This window comes from Peromyscus eremicus, chromosome 14, assembly GCF_949786415.1.
Source record: "Peromyscus eremicus chromosome 14, PerEre_H2_v1, whole genome shotgun sequence".
NCBI lineage: Eukaryota > Metazoa > Chordata > Mammalia > Rodentia > Cricetidae > Peromyscus > Peromyscus eremicus.
In genome coordinates this window covers 67,831,005-67,849,866 of record NC_081430.1, presented here as the reverse complement: position 1 = coordinate 67,849,866, position 18,862 = coordinate 67,831,005, and the positions used below count along the sequence as shown (strand labels likewise).

The 18,862-nt window shown below is 47.3% G+C and overlaps 1 protein-coding gene across 3 annotated transcripts in view; it reads left to right on the top strand.

Moving 5' to 3' along the window:
- Cdkl1 (cyclin dependent kinase like 1) overlaps positions 1-18,862 on the top strand; it is a 43,848-nt gene that overhangs the window by 11,961 nt on the left and 13,025 nt on the right. For all 3 annotated transcript variants that reach the window (XM_059279203.1, XM_059279202.1, XM_059279204.1), the window contains 3 exons: positions 5,632-5,753; positions 15,818-15,890; positions 18,772-18,862. In XM_059279203.1, coding sequence (XP_059135186.1) covers positions 5,632-5,753; positions 15,818-15,890; positions 18,772-18,862 — 286 coding nt within the window. The remainder of the gene's footprint in view (positions 1-5,631; positions 5,754-15,817; positions 15,891-18,771) is intronic.

The window sequence follows — 18,862 nt, the reverse complement described above, 5'->3', positions numbered from 1 at the left end:
TCCAGTCAGAAAAGCAGCCTGGCACGTTCTGTCCCCCTGTGTGGCCTCCAGCGAGCCCGCCTTCGGTTTCCCCAGAGCGGAGTTTTCCTTTTGACTGTTTTGTTCAGGGTTGTGCCCAGAGGAAGACAGCCAGTTCTGAGGGCTTCCGTTGTCCCTCTCTCACGGTGTAGGTCATGAAACTAACGTTTGCCGACGGCCAAGAGCGTCTACCCCAAATTTGCACTTGGGAGTGGAGGGAAGGGTCTCACGCGTGGCTCTGTTGATCTGTTTGACCCTCTATGAATCAGTACCCTGACCTGGGGCTCTGAGAACACATTGAGTCTGAGATATCAGTGCTCAGACCTCAGACTTGATCACTTTGTAGGTTCACTTGGAATTGGTCACAGGTCCATTTGGGAGTGCCTATGGTGGCATCGTAGGACCTTTCCACAAAGTTATTATGGTTTGTAAGCTGCATGAAGAACTTCAGTTTTCTATTCTAAAAGCCAACATACATTGGTATGTTTCCAATTTTGTGTTGGTGTGCATTCCTAGCTACCCTGTGCCTCACGCAGTCTGCGGGCCACGGGAAGGACACCTGAGAGGCCTCATAGACAAACATCCACAGTTATTGAAGCTGTGGCTGAAAGCTACAGACTGTGAACCAGCTTCAGGACCAAGGTGTCCTCCTGACTCCCTCGCCCAGGCCAGTGAGTTATGGACAGAGAAGAAGAAGGTGCCTTGAGATGCCAGATCCACACAGTCTGGTTCTGGTTCACCACCCACTGCAGGGATACCACAGTGGGTCACAAAAGCCCCCAAACGAGAAGTCCTCTGGGTGCCTCTCAGCTCACTCTCCACCAGACCTTCCAGCAGCCTCATCACTGATGACCACTTCTCTTTTGATGATACACCCGTGGCATCATGCTCTCATCTTTCTTGCCTGTGGGGACCCGCTGTCCTCTCTGCCTCTTCCTCGTCTCTGGGTGTTCAGGTTCTTTGGACTTCTTCCTGTGTCAGCCAACTCTACAGCTTCACCACCACATAGGGGGGGCTCTCTGGCTTTGTCCTGTTCTAGCTCCAGAAACCTGGACAGGTACACTTTGGACTCTCAGAGTCCTGTGAAGTCGAAGGACCAAGAAGAGCAGCTTCTTCCCGTGGGCCTGCCCTTCCTCTCTGCTGGCGTCAGCATCCCCTCATTGGACAAATCTTGGTTTGTTCCTGACATCATCCCTCCCCTTGTCTCTCAGCTCTAGTTTGTTGCCACATTCTGACTGTCTGGTAACAAAATATCTCCAAACAGTGCCTTTCTCCCATCTCTCTCCTCTCTGCTGGTCCAAGCGGATGTCATCTCTTACACGCCAGAAGGCCCTGCACTCTCTGCTCTTGTCCGTTTCTGCCTCTTATGAGCCATTCCAAATCCCACTGCTGTAATGCTCAAAAACCCAACGGCTATTTATCACAGCTTGCCGCACTTCCTTCCCGTGGCTTCCCATTGCACCTAAGATAAAGTGCAGCCATGTTCTGACTGGCTGGCTGGCCATGGCCCATGGACTTCACCCTCAAGACACACTTCTTCAGTTCCTTAAATGGCCTAAGGGAAGCCCTCTCCCGATACAGTCCAGCGGTCTTTACTGGTGTTCATGGGGGAAGGAGGTTATTTGTTTTGGCAGGGGTGTGGTGGGGTAGGGGGCCATGAGGAATTAGTGCTTTCTTGCGTTGGGGTGAGTACTCTTTGATGGATACAATGTTTCAGTTTTGCACATAGAGTTCTAGAGATGGATTGGGTGTGAGAAATAATCCTCACTTTTTACTAAGAACACTAGAGTCTGGGAAACATAGCAGTTTACTTTACAACTTTGCTAAGTTGGGCATCAGCCCAGAGAAAAGGTCTTTGGATTTAGTACAAAATTACAAAATAGTGCTTTTAAAAATCCTGTCACAGGGCTCAGTGGTTAAGAGCACTGTTAAGTAGCTGTTCTTGCAGAGGACCAAGATTTGATTCCCAGCACCCACATGGCAGCTCTCAACCACCTGTAAACTCCAATTCCAGGGGATCTGATGCCCTCTTCTGACCTCTACCAGGCACCAGGCACAAGCGTGGCAAACAGATATACATGCAGGCAAAACATTCACACACACATACACACACACACACACACACACACACACACACACACACACACACACACCCGTTTCCCCGCCTGCTGAATTCATTGGTTGAGTTCTTCAGGGAGGTACCCTCTTCCCAGTGCCTAGCATTGTCTCTCCTCAGAAGAGTCCCATCCTATCGGGTCAGGATGCAAAGCTTTATCTATTGTATATCCTGGGAATGGAGATTCCTGTCAGGTCCAAAAGAAACTCTAATTCGCTAAACTCCAAAAGGCAGTGTGTATGTCCAGAAATGACAGTCTTGACCCAGCTCAAGCTGGACTGTAGAAGGATTTCTGGTGGTTAGATGAAAGAGAGTGTTCCTCAGGAGCTTGTGAGGTGGGTTCCCTTCCTGTCTGCCGAAGAGAGTCATTTCCCCCGCCTCTGGCAGAAGGGGTAAGTAGCTCTCCATTGACATATATTTGTGGTTGCATATGAAAGCCCTTGCTGGCCTCCAGACTCCCGCGGCCCCTGTTCACAAGTGCCCATTGTGTATTTCAAAGAATACACTAGCATCCTGGTTGCACCAGCTCTGGGCTTCCCTCCCCTCAGCTGCCCACCCTCCTTATAACCTTCTATTCTCCACTATTCCCCCCGCCACACACACACACACACACACACACACACACACACACGCACGCACGCATACGCACACACACATGCACGCACATGCACGCACACACACACACACACACGCATGCACGCACGCACACACACATGCACGCACGCACACGCACACACGCATGCACATGCACGCACGCACGCGCGCACACACACACACACCTTGCTTTTTCTCACTATCTCCACTATTCGCTTGTTATTCTCTGTTCTCCCCACTTTCCTAGTCCTGGCCATGTCCAGTCTGCTGGCCGTGTCCAGTCTACTTCTTTCTCTCTCTGCTCTGGACTCTTCCAGATGCCTCTGGCTGTTCTCTCTTATCTACATTAAAAATCTCTCCCCTCATGGAGCGGCCATTTCAGTGGTTCCTTTATTGCACCCCTTGTGTACAGTTCTCTCCTTTTCTGGTAGGTGAGCTCGGTCACGTGGCAGACTGCCTGTAACTCTTCAACCCTAGGATGGAGTCAAAGTGCCTAGGCAAGCAGGTGCCTGTGGTGGTACTGTGTTCCCCAAAATATTGTGCACCCTAATAAACTTATCTGGGGTCAGAGAACAGAACAGCCACTAGATACAGAGGCCAGAAAGTGGTGGCACACACGCCTTTCATCCTATCACTTGGGAGGCAGAGATCCATCTGGATCTCTGTGAGCTTAAAGTTACACTGGAAACAGCCAGGCATGGTGACTCACGCCTTTAATCCCAGAAAGCACAAAGGCATATAAGGCGTGAGGACCAGGAACTAGAGCTGGTTAGGCTTTTGGCCTGGTTAAGCTTTTAGGCTTTTAAGCAACACAGTTCAGCTGAGATCCATTTGGATGAGGACTCGGAGGCATCCAGTCTGAGGAAACAGAATCAGCTGAGGAAATAAGACCTTCTAAGATTCCTGCTACGGGTGCCAGCTGGCAGCTAGTGAAAAAAGGGCCTCCTGCTTATCTGTGATTCTCCAAGGAGCTCTAAACACACCTCATGCTGAAAAAGGACCATATGATTTATTTCTTACCATGGTTACCATGCTTAAATATATGTGGACTTAGTGTCACTGAACTAGACATTTTTAAGTGCTTACAAACTAGGTTGTATAAATTTTATTACTTAGGGGTCGGTATTTTGAGACAGGGTTTCTCTGTATATCCCTGGCTGTTCTGGAACTCACTCTGTAGACCAAGCTATCCTCAAACTCACAGAGATCTGCCTGCCTTTGTCTCCGAGGGCTGGGATTAAAGGCCTGTGCTACCACTGCTCAGTTTATCATGATATTTTTAATCAGGGAGAAAAGTTGACATGATAAAGATAACACTTGACTACAAAATCCTTGTAGAAAACCATTAGCAGCTGTTGTGGTGTGAGTGTGAATGTTCCAAGAGACGCGTGCATTTGAACATTTGCTCACCAGCCGATGGCGTTGTTTGGAAGGCTATGGAGCCCTCAGGAGCTGGAGCCTTGCAAGGCAGGTCCCAGGGCGCGTGGAGGTGGGACTTGAGGTTTTATGGCCCAGACTCACTTTGTGACCTTCTCTGCTTTCTGACTGTCTGGCAATGGTATCAGCTGCCTCATACCCCTGTCCTGATGGACTGGATCCCTCTAGACCGTAAGCCAAACAAACCCGTCTTCCTGTACGTTGCTTTTTGTCAGGTGTTTCAGCACAACAACAAGAAACGTAACAACTATCAAAGACTATTTGGAAAAAGCGGTGCAAAGGGCCAGTGTTAGAAATTGTCAAACAGCCGGGCGGTGGAGGCGCACGCCTTTAATCCCAGCACTCGGGAGGCAGAGCCAGGCGGATCTCTGTGAGTTCGAGACCAGCCTGGGCTAACAAGTGAGTTCCAGGAAAGGCGCAAAGCTACACAGAGAAACCCTGGCAAAGCTACACAGAGAAACCCTGTCTTGGAAAACCAAAAAAAAAAAAAAAAAAAAAAGAAATTGTCAAACAATAATGAAGAAGACACTAATGATAGGTATTGGTCATAAAGCAAGAATGGGCACTACAAAGAGAGAACTGACCAAGAGGTGTGTGTGTGTGTGCGTGTGTGTGTGCATGTGCGTGTGCGTGCGCACGTGTGCGTGTGTGTGTGTGGTGGTGGTGGTGGTGGTGTTACAAATCTTTTTTCTTTAGAAAAGATTTGTATGCCAGGCATGGTGGCCCACACCTTTAATCATAGCACTTGGAGGCAGACATAGGTAGATCTCTGTGAGTTAGAGGCCAGCTTGGTCTAGATAGTGAGTTCTAGGAAAACTAGAGCTACATAATAGAGAGACCCTGTCTCAGAAAGAAAGGAGGAAAAGAAAGAAGGAAGGAAGGAAGGAAGGAAGGAAGGAAGGAAAGAAAGAAAGAAAGAAAGAAAGAAAGAAAGAAAGAAAGAAAGAAAGAAAGAAAGAAGAAAGGGGTTCCTACTGGATTTATCTATTCTATGTGTAGGTATCCATGAAACTAGAGAACACTAAACAGCTAAGTGAACATAGTTACTAATCACATATTAGTAATTACTAATTATTTAGTACTATGAGAGTGTGAGCCCTCTGGGGATTCTGACCCAGGGGCATAGAGGCAGTCTGGGAGAACTCCTCAGAAGAGACACTTAACTAGAGTCTGCCTTGAAGGCTGAGCTTGTATTACCTCAGCCCGCCTCAGAATTCCCTTTCTTAGCCGGTCTGCTCAAATCTCTTTGCTTTCACAAACCACCTGGCCCCTGATCACACTCTACTTCTAAGTCACTGAGAAATAGTCCACAACCTGATGACAGCCTCCTTCCACACACGGAATGAAACTCCTGAAGGGAAACAGCTCGATTTTTACTGGCTGGATCTCAGAGAAAGACGCTCACTGCTCAGATAGAGAAAGACGCTCGCCACTCAGATTTACCTCCATGCCTCTTGTCCTTTCAGCAACTCAAGCATCCCAACCTCGTCAACCTCCTGGAGGTCTTCCGGAGGAAGCGGAGGCTCCACCTGGTGTTCGAGTATTGTGACCACACTGTGCTCCACGAGCTGGATAGATACCAGAGAGGGTGAGTGGCCCCATCCCTTACCGCAGGAACAGACAAAGCAAAGCAAAGCTCACAGATTCGCGAGGGGAAAGTAGGTGCTGGGGCTTTTTCTTAAAGCAATGTAAGAAGCCATGCATGTGGTTCGTGTGTGTGTGTGTGTGTGTGTGTGTGTGTGTGTGTGTGTGTGTGTGTAACTGGGAGATTGAAACAAGACAACTGACGAGTTGAGGCCGCCCTGGGCCGTAAACCCTGCCTCAAAAACAAACAAGCAAAAAAAACAAACAACAATAATAAAAAACAAACGAACAAAAGTAATGATCACCATGTCTCTGATGCTGGTTAACAGCTGAGAAATTTAAAAAAAAATGTGAAATGAGTTATAATGTCATTTCCATGAAGAACCCATGAGTAACGTATTAACATGAGGGACAAGCCTTGGCGTCTTGGGTTCATGTCTCTGCACTGAAGTTGTTGAGGCCTCTCAGAAAGAAGCAAGAGGAAGATGGTCGATGCTTTGCATCCAACTAGGGAAGCATGGTGGCTTGGATTTCAGAAGAAAGCATTTCTAAAGTATGGTGACACACACCTGTGATTCCAGCTCTTGGGAGGCTCAGGCAGGAGGATCACCAGTCTGAGGCGAGCCTGGGCTACACAGCAAGACTTTACCTCAAAATACATACATACATACATACATACATACATACATACATACATACATACATACATGGATAAATAAATAAATAAGAAAAGAAGTACAAAAGTAATCGCTAAGAGGAAGTTCGAGGCTTTTCTAAAGCCTACAGCAATCTAAGCATTTGGTTTCCTGCATTAGTCAGGACTTCTTTGGTACAAGTGACAGAAACTCAGCTTGAGGTGAGCACCAGCAGAGAGCGCAGGCGTCGGTGGCCATAACTGGAAGGGTGGGCGTGACTGGTGTGTGTGGCACAGGATAGAAAGAACCGGGAAAGGAAAAGTGTGGGCTAGAGCATGGCCACGGCTTATATAAGCACACACAGTTTTTCCAGGAGAAGGAAACTTCTGGAAGAGGAAACGGCACATAAAATCCATCGAATTTCTGATTGGCCGGCAGGAATGGTACAACTATCCCTGGAGCCATTCGCCACCGTGGCTGGAAGGAGAGAGAGAGAAATCATCAGGAGGTCATGGGAGTTATAATTTAAAATGAGTCAAGATCAAAAAAGGCTTCATGGTGGAGGCGATATTCAGTTTGAAATGGGGAGAGTTTAGAGAAGTTGGTAAGGGGAGAATATCCCATTCTCTTCCTTCACTCCATTTCTGGGGGTGGGGTGTCCGCCTTTGGCTGGGGAACTATGGAGAGTGTCTGGCAGGTCAGAGTTGTGGAATAGTAGAGTGACCCCTGCTTGTGTCCTCACTCCAGTGGCCGGAGGATTCTCCTCACACTTCTCAGCTTTGCCCGGGAGCCTATTCTCCCTGTGACACTGGTTATATGTGATCTGCCATGACCTCCCGGTAAAGGAGATTAAAGTGGCTTGTGGCTTGTTGATGTCCACGAAGCATGCTGTCATGTTCCAGAATGTTAGAGCCAAGAAGACAGGCACCCTCCCTTCAGAGAGTCACCAGCGCGGAGGAATGATGTATGAAAACAAGAGAACGTTTCCTCTGTTGCTCTCTGCTCTTTCCGCAGCTTGCAAGTAACACTCAGTGAAACTGTGCTAGTGTGGTTGCTCCTGCTGGGTGGTGCAATGGAGACCCTGCAGGGAATGTGGCTACTCACAGCTGGCCCGTGTACCTCCGTTCTTATAACCGTAATCAACATAGAACCTCAAACGGTATATAGTCTCTCCATGTAACTAGCAGGTAATTATGTACCAGGAAGCAGCTAGCTGGGGGGTCCCTTGATCTAATCCAGGCCTTTCACTGTCTACACAAGGGCAGCGACAAGTCCCACATGCTCATGACTTGAGCTATCCAAGACTGCCTGCTCCCCTTAGATGCCTGCCACAGCTGAGCTTATTATACCTCTGCTTCTGATCGCCTGCCTGAATCAGGACACCCTTGACCTACCTCATCCCTGGATTTGAGTCCTGTACTCCAGCAACACACAGAACCCTGGGAAACATTTACTCATATTTGACACTTTATTACTATATATATATTAATATATACCACAAAGGATACAGATGAAAAGACAAATAAGAGTATGAGAGAAGGTGTGTGGAATCCACGCCCTCTGTAGATGCTCCACGCTCTAGGAAGACCCACAAGTTCAGCTCTCTGCAGGCTCTGCAAACACCCCCCCACCCCCGCCCCATCATTTCAGGTGCTTACAGGACTCCACTGAGTAGGCATGGTTGCTAAGTGACTGCATAGGGAACCCAGCAAGACCTGTCTGTTGAGATTCCTCTTGGCTTATCAGTGATACATTCATTCTTCCAGAATAGGGGGCGGGGCGCCTGGGGAGGAGGAGGGTCAAGGGCTGATGAGATGTTTTCTTCATGACCTTCTGGATCTCTAAGACAGAAATGGGGGCGGGGAGGGAGATGAGTTTTTATGACCTGCCTTCAGGAAGGAGTTATGAACCAGGCATGGTAGACAAAACTCTGCAGATAGTTGGGGATAGAAAAGTGTGTGTGTGTGTGTGTGTGTGTGTGTGTGTGTGTGTGTGTATACCTACATTAGACTTTTTGACACTGTGACAAATGTCTGAGAGAAACAGTTGTTTAGGAAGACATATTTGGGTTCAGGACTTCGGAGCTTTGGTTCACGGTTGGCCGGCTCTATGGCTTGGGGCCTGGAACCATGCAGAATACCATGATGGGGAGGGTGTGACAGGACAAAGCTGCTTGTCTCCTGACAACCTGGAAACAGGGAGGAGTACCAGGAAGGGGGTCAACATTCACCCTTCAAGGCACACCGCCACCGACTTCCTTCCTTCAACAGTTCCGCTCTCCCCCAACAGTCTATTCAAATGTTGAACCTATTGGGGGAGGAGCAAGAAAACCTTAACTAAAATAACTGCTGGCCTTGTTAAATTTGATTAAAGACATTTTACCTACTGAGAAGGCTCTCTCCAGAAGTGGGTGTGGATGCAGCCAAACTGTCACAGCGTGGTGGTGACGAAGCAGAAAGCCTGCTTTCCCTCACGCCAACTCTTCGCTCCTCATAAAGATTGTAAACTGATTTTTTTTCCCCATAAATCGCCTAGCATTAAGCCAGTAGACAAGATGTACAGATAAATGAGAAGGTTGCTGCTCTGGTTTTATGCATCGGGCTGGGTCATTCACTTAGTGTTCGCCTTGTTACGGTGCAATGGCTACTGTCCTGGTGTGCTGATGACAAAGGCCTTGTCTTAAGGCTGGAGACCATGGCCATGGCTACTATCCTGGTGTGCTGATGACAAAGGCCTTGTCTTAAGGCTGGAGACCATGGCCACAGCGGCCATGTTGCCAACTGCTTTGCAGAGAAAGATCACATGGCCTGTGTTCTGGGACGAGTTCTCTGCTCTGCTCAGACACTTTCATATGTGTTTTACAGACATTGGAATGTAATCTCTAGACCTATTATTAATACAAATCATTATATTAAGTTACATTATTTCTAGCTATTCTTCCATTCCTGAATAGTCAAGAAGTTCTCAGCATTTGGTCTGATTAATAATTCTACTGTAAATTTTTTCTATAAATAGGTTTTTCTTTTTCTTTACTTTCCCTTTAGAAGGTTCTTAAACTAAGGATCTCAGGTACACATTTTCCCAAACTGAACAATTTTACTTTACCACCCAGGATACGAACTGATACATATTTTTCCTTATACTCATTTTAACTCCAGTCCTATTATTAAACTGTTTCATGTGTGAAGTTTATCAAATGTATAAGGAAGGAATAATCGCTACCTGTAGCTGGAGATTTCTCTCCAGCTCCCGCCACCAAGTCCCACCAGTCCCAGAGCCCACTTATAAAATAAACACACAGACTCTTACATTATTTAAACTGCTTGGCCATTAGCTCAGGCCTGTCATTGTCTAGCTCTCACTCTTATATTTAGCCCATTTCTATTAAACTTTACTTTGCCACGTGGCTCATGGCTTACCGGTACTTTACATCTTCCTTGTCCTGGCGGCAGCTCCAGGCCGTCTCCCTCTTCCTTTCCTGTTCCCTCAATTCTCTTCTCTGTTAGTCCCGCCTATACTTCCTGTCTGGCTATTGGCCAATCAGAGTTTATTTACATATAGCAATATCCACAACAGCTACCCTATCCAAACTCTTCTAGAAAACATAGAAGAAACAGTTCCCAAGTCGTTTTCTGAGTCCACTCTATCCTGATGCAAAAACCAGATAAAGGTGTTTCAAATTAAAAAAAAAAAAAAATGGTGAGTGTTTCTCATGGACCCAGGTGAAAAATTCCTACTAAGATTATTAGCAGATAATATAATGGAAGAGGTGGCATATTGATATTTCCTAAGATTTTTAGGTATTGTAGGCTTCCTGTTTTTTTGTTGTTGTTGTTGTTTTTTGTTTTTTTTTGGTTTTTCGAGACAGGGTTTCTCTGTGTAGCTTTGCGCCTTTCCTGGAATTCACTTTGGAGACCAGGCTGGCCTCGAACTCACAGAGATCCGCCTGCCTCTGCCTCCCGAGTGCTGGGATTAAAGGCGTGCGCCACCACCGCCCGGCGGCTTCCTGTTTTTAAACTTGATTTATTTTATGTGTATGAGTATCTTGCCTGCATGTACATCTGTGTGCTATGTGAATGCTCTGTGTCCTCAGAAGGCAGAAAAGGTTGCCATCTCCTGGAACTGGAGCTATGGATGGTTATGTACCATCATGTAGGTGCTGGGAACTGAACTTGGGACCTCTGCAAGAACAAGTGTTCTTAACCTCTAACCATCTCTCCAGCCCCTGTAGGCTCCCAGTTTTGATAGATGAAGATTTGTTTTCTTAAATCATTATCCCCTCTGCTTTTCTACCCCGATTCTCTGAATACTTACATTTTTAATATTAACTAACTATATATTATACCATTATACCATACCATAGTTTCATAGTGTATTTTTGTTGTTTTTTTGAGACAAGGTATCCCTATATAGCTCTGGCTGTCTTGGAATTCCCTATATAATAAACCAGGCTGTCCTGGCCTTGAACTCACAGAGTTCTGCCCCCAAAGTGCTGGGATTAAAGGCATGCACTATTGTACTGGCTTTCTTATTGCATTTTCCCTCAAATTAATATCTGCTTTGCCCTTTAAATTTGCTTAACATTCTTTAACCCTATTGATAATTTCCCCTATTTTTAAAATAGCCTCTATACTTTTCTGCGGGGCACTCACATCTGTTTCCACTAGTTCCTATTCATTTGGTTATTATTTCTTGGTGGCACCCTGCCTTCAGTCCCCTGTGCTGAGGCCTGCTGTCCAGCTGTCCTCCTGGGACCCCCTTTTGCTACTCTCTAACATTTCCCCCTGAATTTCTCCGCAGTTGAATTCCTTACTTCCTGGATCTTCTTTTTCTGTCTTCCTTTTTCTGCGTTTACTTAATTCTTTTTTCCCAGCACATCTGTCTCTAACTGGTTAAAAAGATAGTATAATCACTCAGAAATCTAGACTAGATTTTTTTCTTTCTTTCTTTCTTTTTTTTTTTTCTTTTCGAGATAGGGTTTCTCTGTGTTGTTTTTGTGCCTGTCCTGGAGCTCACTCTGTAGACCAGGCTGGCCTTGAACTCACAGAGATCTGCCTGGCTCTGCCTCCCGAGTGCTGGGATTAAAGGCCGTGGATCACCGCTGCCCCGCTAGACTAGATATTTCTAACAACGCCTCCACCCACCCTCCCTCCCACCACTCACCCTCCCACCACCACTCACCCTCCCACCACCACCACCTCAACATCCACTGAAGTGAAGCACATAGGAGTCCTTTGTGTCTCTGAGGTAAAACAACCTTCCCAAAGCAGGAGGAAAGAACACAGTGCAGCTGGGCTCCCAGCACTCGGAGGCAGGGGCAGTTGGATCTCTGTGTTTGAGTCCAGCCTGGTCTACAGAGCGAGTTCCAGGACAGCCAGGGCTACACAGAGAAACCACAGAGACCACAGCTTGGCCACGCTGGCAGGAGCCTGGGAGTGTGGCTCTCTTCTACGCTCTTCCTTGGCAGATGGAGTCCAGTCCACCCTCCCTGGAAAGAGGAGCTCTGGAGCTGGCAGCAGCCCTCAATAAGGCGGCTCCCTCACCCAAGCAGGACCACGTGACCACCAACGGAAGGATGTGTCTTCCCAAGTTCCCTCCATCTTGGTTTGGGTCAGGGAGTGGAGGGAGCAACCACGCTTGACTTTTCTCATACGCATTACCCAGCCCCCATGTTCTGGGTCTCCAGTAGCACAGATCCCAGGAGACCAAGCCCAGATGGTTGTGAAGGCCAAGGGGTTCAGGCTGGACTGTCACAGTCTGAGCATCCCTCACCAACAAGAATAAATGAATAGAAGGCTTGTCTAGAGTTCCATCATCTAGTCACCTGGCGGAAGAGACCCAGACCCCAACTTCTTTCAGAACTTTCAGAAGTTCAAGCAAATATGTGATTCCTTTGAGGGAAGAACACATTTTTTTGTTGTTGTTGTTTTGTTTTTGTTTTTGTTTTTCGAGACAGGGTTTCTCTGTGTAGCTTTGAGCCTTTCCTGGATCTCGCTCTGTAGACCAGGCTGGCCTCGAACTCACATCCGCCTGCCTCTGCCGCCCGGACTGGAAGAACACATCTTTGAGCCTGACTCCAAAGAGAGCTCTTTGGGGCAGGAGAGGATGGGAGGGAACTGCCTTCTCCCTGTCACCACCGTCCCAGTCCTCTGCCATCTGCCCAGCAAGACCACATTTTACCATCAACATGGAAACCCACACTGTGGAGCCAAGCAAGTTTCTTAGCCTGGTCACCATAGCCTGGTCACAACCATAGGCTACAGCTGAGGAACGTCTGTCTCAGCCTGGGGGCTCTACCCAGTCACTCGGCGTTTTTCAAAACTTTTATCATGTATTTTTGTGTTTACTTAAGATGGCATAAGGCAGAGGGCATGAGGGCCACCTTCAGCCGTCCTGACTCCTGTTAATCCAGTCTGGACTGGTTGCCTTTCTTGCCTGGAGGGCAGTTAGGCACTGCCTCCCTTCACCACCCTTCCGGCCATCCCTGGACTTCCCTTTTGAGCTGACTCTCCAGTTTTCATCATCTCATATAACCTCTAGTTCGCTCTCCTTTTTGAAGGAGTGAAGCTTCGGAGCCTCCTAACCAAGCCTTATGAGAGGTACCAGGGGAGAAAGAGGAGGCTGAGATTATCCCCGTGTCTTTTGTTTTTGTTTTTGTTTTTGTTTTTGTTTTTGTTTTTGTTTTTGTTTTCTTCCGAGACAGGGTTTCTCTCTGTAGTTTTGGTGTCTGTCCTGGATCTCCCTCTATAGACCAGGCTGGCCTCGAACTCACAGAGATCCGCCTGGCTCTGCCTCCTGAGTGCCGGGATTAAAGGCGTGTGCTACCACCGCCTGTCTCTCTCTATTTTCTTCTATTGTATTCTGGGGAGAATTTGAACCCAGGGCTTTGCACATGCTAGGTAATTGCTTTACCACTAAGGTATATTCTTAGCCATTGTTCCTTTCTGATGCTAGGGATGCAACAACTTCCCTTGTCCTGTAAGGATATAATAATTTTATAATATTCTCTTCTTCCTCCATGGGATTTTTTTCTGTTTGTTTTAGTCACTCTCTTTTGCTAACCTTTTTGTTGTTGTCTTTATTTTGTTTTTTAGTTGTTGTTTTTTTTTTGTTTGTTTTGTTTTGTTTTGTTTTTGAGGCAGGGTTTTGCTATGTAGCCCAGGCTGGCCTTGAATTTGGGATCCTCCTGGCTCAGCTTCCAGAGTACTGGGATCACAAGTGTGTGTACCACTATTGATTCAGTCTCTGATTTTATTAGAAGCTGTCCTTGGGCATCTTATAATCTCTGACTTTGCTCATGGAGAAGAGCTGAGAACTATCGGAAGGCCCAAGCTTCACTGTGCAGTTAGCTGTCTGCCCAAGCCACCTGCTGGGATTCCGTGTCAGAATCCTCAGATCTTTCCCGTGAGTGTGCCCTCAGTCCAACCGTGACTGACTGCCAGCTCTCTCCCAGCCTGAGGAGAGTGGGCTCAGTCTCAGCACTCAATAGTTTGCACGTGAGATTGGAGAAATGACTCAGTGGTTGAGAACACTAGCTGCTCTTTCAGAGGACCAGGGTTCTATTCACAGTACTCACACTGGGCAGTTCACAATCACCTGTAACTACAGCTCCAGGGGATTCAATGCCCTCTTCTGGCCTCCACATGCACACACACACACACACACACACACACACACACACACACACTTCCAGTTCCATCCTAACACCTGAGAATATATTCTGTTTTTCTTCCTGTTTGTTTCTTCCCCAACAGTGAAAATCTGTCTCTTAACATCATCTCACAGTGCTTCCACTAAAAGGGATCTTAGAATCTGAGGCTCCCATGCTGCAGAAAAAATGGGATGATAAGAGAATGAAGCCACACAGTGCCACTGTGTGGTCTTAACCGTTTCTACCCTGAGAAGTGTTTGATAGTGTGCTCAGCATTAGAGCAGTATTAATGATAGAATATTATAAATCACTTGGAAACACTCCTTTTGCATATCTTATTTTGGGAAATATCTTTGGAGACTGAAGTTTCTTGACACTTACGGCTTTATGTTAAAAGGTCATTGAATAAGCACAGTACATTTTTCTGAACAAGAGACGGATGCTGAGGAGCCTTTGAAGCCCACTTCTTACTTGTGTTTTTCAAGGCCGTTTTTCCTGATAGGTGCGTTTTCCTGGTGTTTGTGCCTGCATGTCACTAGAACAAGGAAGAGGATTTGGTGAAGAGCTATCTCAAGCCTGGAAACAATCCTAATCCCAAAACATCCCGGCCCTTCTTCCTGGAGGTGGCCTCCTCGTTTCCCGAATGCTGTCCCTGTGTCTGCTCAAGCATCCTTTGATTTGCCCGAAAGGATTTCCTGCACATCTGGTCTGTGACAACAGTGGTCTTGTGGCCTCTCCAGGGGTTAGAAGTGACTTTCTGTGGTCACCTTTAGTGCTACATGCATTTCCTCCCTGGTCCACAGAGTCGTGTTGGCTGAGAGCCATAACATTTCATTTTCGATCCATAAAAACAATAAGTCCGGCATGTGTGTGTCCCGGGGTGGTCCCCCAAAATAAGCAACACTCTTTCTAATCGCTCCTGGCCCCATACTTAAAATGCTTCTATCCCAATGAGATGCCTTTTTCCAGTTCACACACAGCGTCTGTCAGGGCTCCAGGCCACCGTGGTTAAATCGGCCATCAGTCAGTGAGGACGGGATGGGGAAAGCGGCACATGAGATGTTGTGATGGAGGAAAGAACAGAAAGAGGTGAGGAGGATGCAGCTGGCCAGAGGAGAGATGCAGTGTTTGTAACTATTTTGAACTTTAGTTATATGGTATGCAACATAAATCTTCCCCCTTCAAAGAAAACGAACAAACAAGTAACGCAGGCATCCGGAGATGCTGCACACACAAGAAGTCTTGCTTCAGGGCCACCGTCTAGGGCAACCTGAGCAGAGACACAACATTGTCTTTGTGCCGTATATTAACTGGCTTTACAGTAGTAAGGTCCTTATTTCAGAAATGGGCCTTGGTGGCTCATGCCTGTAATCCCAGCACTTGGAGGCTGATACAGGATGAGCCGGAGTTTTAGGTCAGTTGGGGCCACCATAGCAAAGACCGTGCCTCAACCCTCTCTTAAAAAAACAAAACCAAAGAAAGAAACTGAGAAGGACTTCAAGTTGCAGGCAGTCCCAGGATATAAATACTTGTTGAAATCCCTGTGGATTCGTGTTTGTATTTTTGTTAACTTGATTTCCCTACAATTCAGCAGTGTGCTGGCCACACATTATTAACGCTCTGGACTTGTGGACCGAGAGGATCCTGTGTCTCCAGAGGATTCTGTGTCTCCTGGGATTTTTTCACGACCAAAGCCCCGCCCTGGTTTGGATTGGGGTTTCTTGGGCTGAATTCCACGGCTAGAGTGAAGAATGTGTTTGTGCTGTTTTTTGTTTTTATTAGGGTACCAGAACATCTCACGAAGAGCATAACTTGGCAGACACTGCAGGCAGTAAATTTCTGCCACAAACACAACGTAAGTCTCCTGATCTTCTTCGAAAACTCAGGCAGCTTTCCTTAAGCCAAGGGTGAGCCCTGTTCAAAGCTCCTATCACACTTTTGTGGGTATGATAAGCCTGGCCAGGGTAAAAGACTGAAATTCCCAACTTAGCTATCCCTTTGTAGGCAGATCTTAGGACACATACATTTTAAAAACCATGTAGGGGCTGGAGAGATGGCTCAGTGGTTAAGAGCACTGGCTGTTCTTCCAGAGGACCTGGGTTCAATTCCCAGCAACCACATGGCAGCTCACAGCTGTCTGTAACTCCAGTTCCCGGGGATCTGACACCTTCACACCAATGCACATAAAGTTAAATAAATTATTAAAAAAACATTTAAGGAAATCAGTCATGTTTTTTTAAACTTGTAAATGTGAGGTAAAAAGAACAATGTCTTACTTAGAGGGTCTGTATTGGATAGGTCTTCCCAAAAGGCTTTGAATTTGGGAGCGGCACCCCCAGAAGCCCTATGCCTGGTCAGCGGCAATTGCGTGGGTGGAGTCTGAAGCGAACTCTGCTAGTGTCTGCCTTGGTGAGATAAGAGTGTTAAAGAGGGCCTCCGGCTCTCCTTGCCACAGCTGGGCTGGAGGGAGTCACAGCCGGAGACTGCCCAGGGGACATGGCTTCACAGATGCTGAAAAATCTGCTGCCCTCTCCCCCTGCACCCAATGTGCCCACTTCCTGCACGTGGAAGCCAGCTTCCTGCGCTGGAACACACTTGTGTGGTAGAGTGCGGGCCCACGATGGGTGAGGCCTTGGGTTTGATCCTCAGCCCGCAATCAGGCGACTTGCCGATTAATCAATATAACAAAAAGGAAAAAAAAGAATCAGATTCCAACAGCTAAACACAAACAAAGTCCCAGCCAGTCATTTTAGAGTTTCATTCTAGCCATTGAGTACGACTGGACAGCAGCTGTCTGTCATCTCAACTGCCAGGTCACCCCAGCCTGGGGGGTTAAATCCCCTACGAGTCTGCCCAAGTACGTTTCTTCGGAAGCTGCTTTTCAAGAAGAAAATATGAGACCAGCTATTATTTTGCTTTCATTAGCTGAAGCCTGGAATCTTTGTCAGAGCCGGGGTGGAACTCCACGGTAGACCTCTTGTCTAGCATGCATGAGGCCTCGGGTTTGACTCCTCACACTTGAAGAAAAAAAAAAAAAAAAGCACCAGTTTACAGCAGAAGGCATGGACCCTTCACGTGTCTAGTCATTATCATCGGCGGTTAGCACTTTCCCAACAACCAAGTTTCAGCATGGAGGGTGGGGTGTGGGAGGGCAGGAGGGAGGGGGGGGGAGGTACAGAGGGGAGGGGAGGGGAGGGGAAGAGAGAATGAGATAGCCAACTCTCCAGCCAGCCCTGGTGGGGAAGATCTGAGGCAGTGAAGACAAAATAGAGTACATACCACAGCTCTCTGGAGAGCCCCAGCCTCTGTCATGTGCTGGGGGGGTGGGGGGTGGGGGTGGGGGGGTGCGGAGCGGGGAGGGTGCAGAAGCTCGTAAAAGAATTCCGGAACAGAGTGAGAGCACATTCTTGTTTCTGAGTCCCTCTGCCCGTATGTCATCCTGATATTCACGGGAGGACCTATTTATAGCAACTTGTAAAATGACTGGGGAAGGACTTGGGCCCCAGAGCCATCGATTACTGAGACGCAGATAGGTTATAGCGTGACTTAACCCTCCCCCAACCCTTCCAGGGTGAAAACGCTGGTGGGAAGAGACTGATGATGCTCTCTCACCCACAACACCCTCTGGAGTGGGAACTGCTGGGCCCATGAGGAACCTCTGTCCTCCTTTCAGATTCTAGAAAGTCAAGGATAACCCCGAGGGTTCCAGGCTTCAGGCCAACAGTCTCTCGGGTGGCAGAAAGATCCAGCATTTCCCAGCAGAGAGGAAAACCCTTGGAAAGGGGGCAGATCACTAGGAATTCTGAGGAATATTTTGTCCCAACTTAATTTTTAAATGTAATTGTTGCTTAGAGCTGTTGACTGAAGAGGTTTATTTACTTAAAAAAATTTTTTTTTTGTCAAAGAAATTGTCATTTAGTAAGAGAGTCCTGCAAAGTTTCTCAAGCGTTCCTCTGCGTACTTCACCCTGTTAAAAGAATGTGGCTAGATGCCAGGTGATGAGGGGACACCCCTCAGGAGCCGCCTGCTGAGCACTGGACGTGCTGTGGGACAGAGCTGACATCTAGCGACTCACCCCAGAGGGTGAGGCTGCAGCCTGCTCTTGTTTATCTCTCCAGGACAAATGTCAGAGCTGGAAGGGAGATCTCTTGGCAAGCAGGAGCTTCCCGCCCTCTCTTGCCCAGCTTATCTCAGCAGGCCCAGGGCTTGTCCTGTTTACCCAGCAGGCTGCGGTTCAGTGATCTCTGCTTGTGCATCAATCTGTAGCCCCTGAGCAGGCTGCGGGCCTCAGGGCCTTTCAATCCTTTCCCCTTACCTGCTGCTGTCAGGTTAAGTATGACTCCTAGTTAAATACGAAGTTCCCTTTTCTAACATATACTGTATTACTTGGGCTGGAGTAGGTGTAGGTCAGTAGTGGAGTGCACGGATAAGGTCCTGGATTGGTCCCCAGCACTGAAAAAGAAAAGTCACTTATCTGGCATTCAAATGTGACTAGCTGAGTCTCACCCCTCTGCTTTCATTCACCTTGTCACACTTCTTGGTCTTTTGGGCCCTTCAGGAATCTGAAATGATTCTATCTATAGGTATAGAACTAATTTTAGTCTGTGGTTTTATTATCCAACAGGCTAATGAAAGACTAAAGTGATGTATCCATTATCTGATGTTCCTGCTCTTTACTCATGGCAGATATTACAGCTTCTCCCCCATAACGCATTTCTTTTGCCTTTTTCTCACAGTGCATACATAGAGACGTAAAGCCAGAGAACATTCTCATCACCAAACACTCAGTCATTAAGCTCTGTGACTTTGGGTTTGCCCGGCTTCTCA